At 39.7% G+C, this 3,134-nt stretch overlaps 1 protein-coding gene across 1 annotated transcript; it reads right to left on the bottom strand.

Moving 5' to 3' along the window:
* Positions 1 to 1,260: 1,260 nt before the first annotated feature.
* LOC140150393 (alpha-1A adrenergic receptor-like) lies at positions 1,261 to 2,169 on the bottom strand. Its single transcript, XM_072172403.1, has one exon. The coding sequence runs from the start codon at positions 2,167 to 2,169 to the stop codon at positions 1,261 to 1,263; it is 909 nt and encodes a 302-aa protein (XP_072028504.1).
* Between the last annotated feature and the right edge of the window lie 965 nt (positions 2,170 to 3,134).

Raw genomic sequence — 3,134 nt, 5'->3', positions numbered from 1 at the left:
CCAGTTGCCCAATACAGCGCCCATGCTGGGCAATGCTGGGTAACGTAGTGGATATGAATTGACTAAAAATCAATGCAATGTAACGGCGAAGAGGCATGAAACATGTACAAGGGCGGCAACGTTAAGGAAAGGCAGCGGCAGTTTACATGATTTCCCCAAAGATCCACCTGTCAAAGGCTGACGTAATAAGAGGAACGCTAATCAATCCTGTGCACAAATCTGCTATTGTAAGAGAATACAAATACAACATAGCAGTGGTTATTTACAGCGGTTCTTTGCTGAGAATGATCAGCACGAAGCAGTTGCCAATGATAATAATAATGACTATAAAACTGTACAATAATTATTTTATGCGTTTATAAAATGTTACAGCTTGACATTTAGAACCTAAACACATTGTATTTACAGTGTAAATCATTATTCCTTAGGATTACAGGCTATTGCAGCTATGTAATTAAGACTGTTACTTTTTATAAGAGAGTACATGAAGTATTACTCTTGCTATTATGTGTATTGTTACTTTAAATTTATTTGCAACTGGGAATTGGTGAATCGTGCGTATATGCCACCACTCGACCTACCAGAAGTTGAATAAATGACCAAGCTTTACTTCCCTACATAGGACCAGGATCCTGTGACCAGCCTAACCGCTAATGGAACTTGCTCACATCAAGATGTTCCAAGTCCTGTCCTGCTTGGTATACTAAGGGTGATGGCTGGCACGTTGGTTTCAACACCTTATACCAACAGTTCCTGGTCTGCAAGAAGGGAGTAGCCACTACTGTAATGTTATTCCCTGATGTCAACAGTTGCCGCACTGGCATGACTGGAGACGGATGGTTCCCGGGAATAAAGCGTTCAACCCACCACCGCTCGTCCCGGTCGAGGGCAGTGCAGTAGAATGTTAGATAGATGGAACAGGATTTATAATATGTCTACCTGGGCTTGATACAGCAAACGACAACTTGCTTCATCTGTACACGTCCTTAAAAAAACGTCGATTGCAGATCAAGCCAGGAAGCAACCACTCCACGGCTATGGAATTTCACTCTTTTAATTATTATGTTATAGGATATCAAAGTGTGCAGTATGCAGCCCGAGACCCTTGTTCTTGAGACCAGTCCCAGGAAAGTTCAAAGTAGAGACATCCACATGGAGAAAATTACTCCATTGCTCTCACGTCGCTCTGCAGTGAACGGTAGAGGAATAATTATAATCATGTTAAGGCAAATGCGATATAAACCAACAACATTTTCGTTCTCACTTAGAAACCTGATGTGAGCTTGTGACACTACAAGCACTGCGATTTGATCGGCTCGATTCACTGCTAAGATTTACCTTCTGAAATGACATTGACTCAAACGACACCAGGGATCTCAACTTCTGCAGAGCTGCCTTTTTGAAATCTTGATTTCTCCAGTAATATATGAATATGTTTACTCCACTGTTGCTGATAATCAGAATTTCAGATAACATATAGAACTGAGAGGGAACGACAATGTCAGATAACTGTTGCATGAAGCGAATAATCACAGAAGGAAGCCAAGCAATACTAAAACACACAATCACTAAGGTGAATGTCTTGACAAACTTCATATTTCTGTTGACTTGTTTATTTCCAGGTGCAACAAATCGGGACATAAATTTTGTATGCCTCTTGGTAATACAGTAGATTCTTGAGTAGAGAATGATGGTTGTAATGAAAGGGGAAAGTACAAACGCAGTGACGCATATGATGATGGCCATATCAATCTTCTCTGGATTCATGTTCTTGAAGATACAAGAAACAGATCGCGGATGATAAACTGGAGGTCGGGTTAGTATTGGGCCGTAAAGTAAGGCAATAAACGCACCAGTAGTCCAGATCAAAGTCAGAATGACAATCGCTTTCTTTCGAGTCATTAACGCTGGATAACGCAATGGGTAAGCGATGGCTAAAAATCTGTCCACAGTCACAGCAAAGAGTGACAAAAGCGCTGCAATGTTGAAGAATATTCTCATAAAGGCACCAGCTGCACACATGATATCGCCGAAGATCCATCGGTCTACCGCGGACGAGATTGTAAGTGGAATCCCCAGGAACACGCCAGTACATAAGTCTGCTATTGTGAGGGAATACAAGTACATTTTGGCAACGGTGGTTTGCATGCGTACCTTACGAAGAGTCATCAAGACGAAAGAGTTGCCAATTATGATGATGATCGCAATGATGCTATATAACATAGTACGGATAATACGGAAAGTGTCCGTGGACACACCGTTTACAATCGGATCATACATTGTCTGTGGATAACAAAACTACGGTGATCTTTATTATAAATCTGAGGCATGTACTTCGTACTGCAGATAATCGGTTCGATCTATTTCTATTCAAGACAGCAGGAAAGTCCTTGTTCATTTATGTCTGAGTCAAAAGTGAATATATTAGAGCACACGACTTTCGATGGTCACCTGTCGTTACGTCAACGAGTAGGCTAATTGAATACATAATGCCTGACATCTTATTTGATGCTGTAGCTAATTACCAGCCACAGACAATCTCTTTTTGACGAATCATAATGGATTTGCTTTCTAAATGAACAATAAACAATCCAGTTTGTTCGTCACAGGTCAATATCATCTTCCCTGTCGACTGGTGAATAATGTCAGATTACACAATTACACAATTAGAGAACAAGACCAAACAAGAATGTAATTTTCATAGAAACGTTTTAGTAGTAACACGCCCTTTTTGTGTATGTAACATGCAATCAATTACTAGCCTGCTAGGTCATGTAAGGTAATTAAAACACTTGTCAACGCTATGGCCACATCACACGAAAGACCGATAAGTCAAACACATTATAGATATATAATTAATCACACTCACTCGCTTTATTTCATTTAAGGTTAAATGAGATCAAATATTGCTTTCCCTACTGGAAAAATATATTGTGACTTTACACGTAAGAAAACATCTGTACCTATCATGCTGAATAAAGAAATCAAGAAAAAAATGTGTGAAAATGTGTTTTTTGGTCTATTTTGTAATGACCCGTATGTGACTTTGTTTACTCGTCCTCCACAACAGTCGCTAAGTAAAATTGATTGACAGGCAATTCTGTCACGTGGACAATTATTTCGATTGTCTAAAA

Source organism: Amphiura filiformis, chromosome 4, assembly GCF_039555335.1.
Source record: "Amphiura filiformis chromosome 4, Afil_fr2py, whole genome shotgun sequence".
NCBI classification, from domain to species: Eukaryota; Metazoa; Echinodermata; class Ophiuroidea; order Amphilepidida; family Amphiuridae; genus Amphiura; species Amphiura filiformis.
This window is presented reverse-complemented; position numbering and strand designations above follow the sequence as displayed.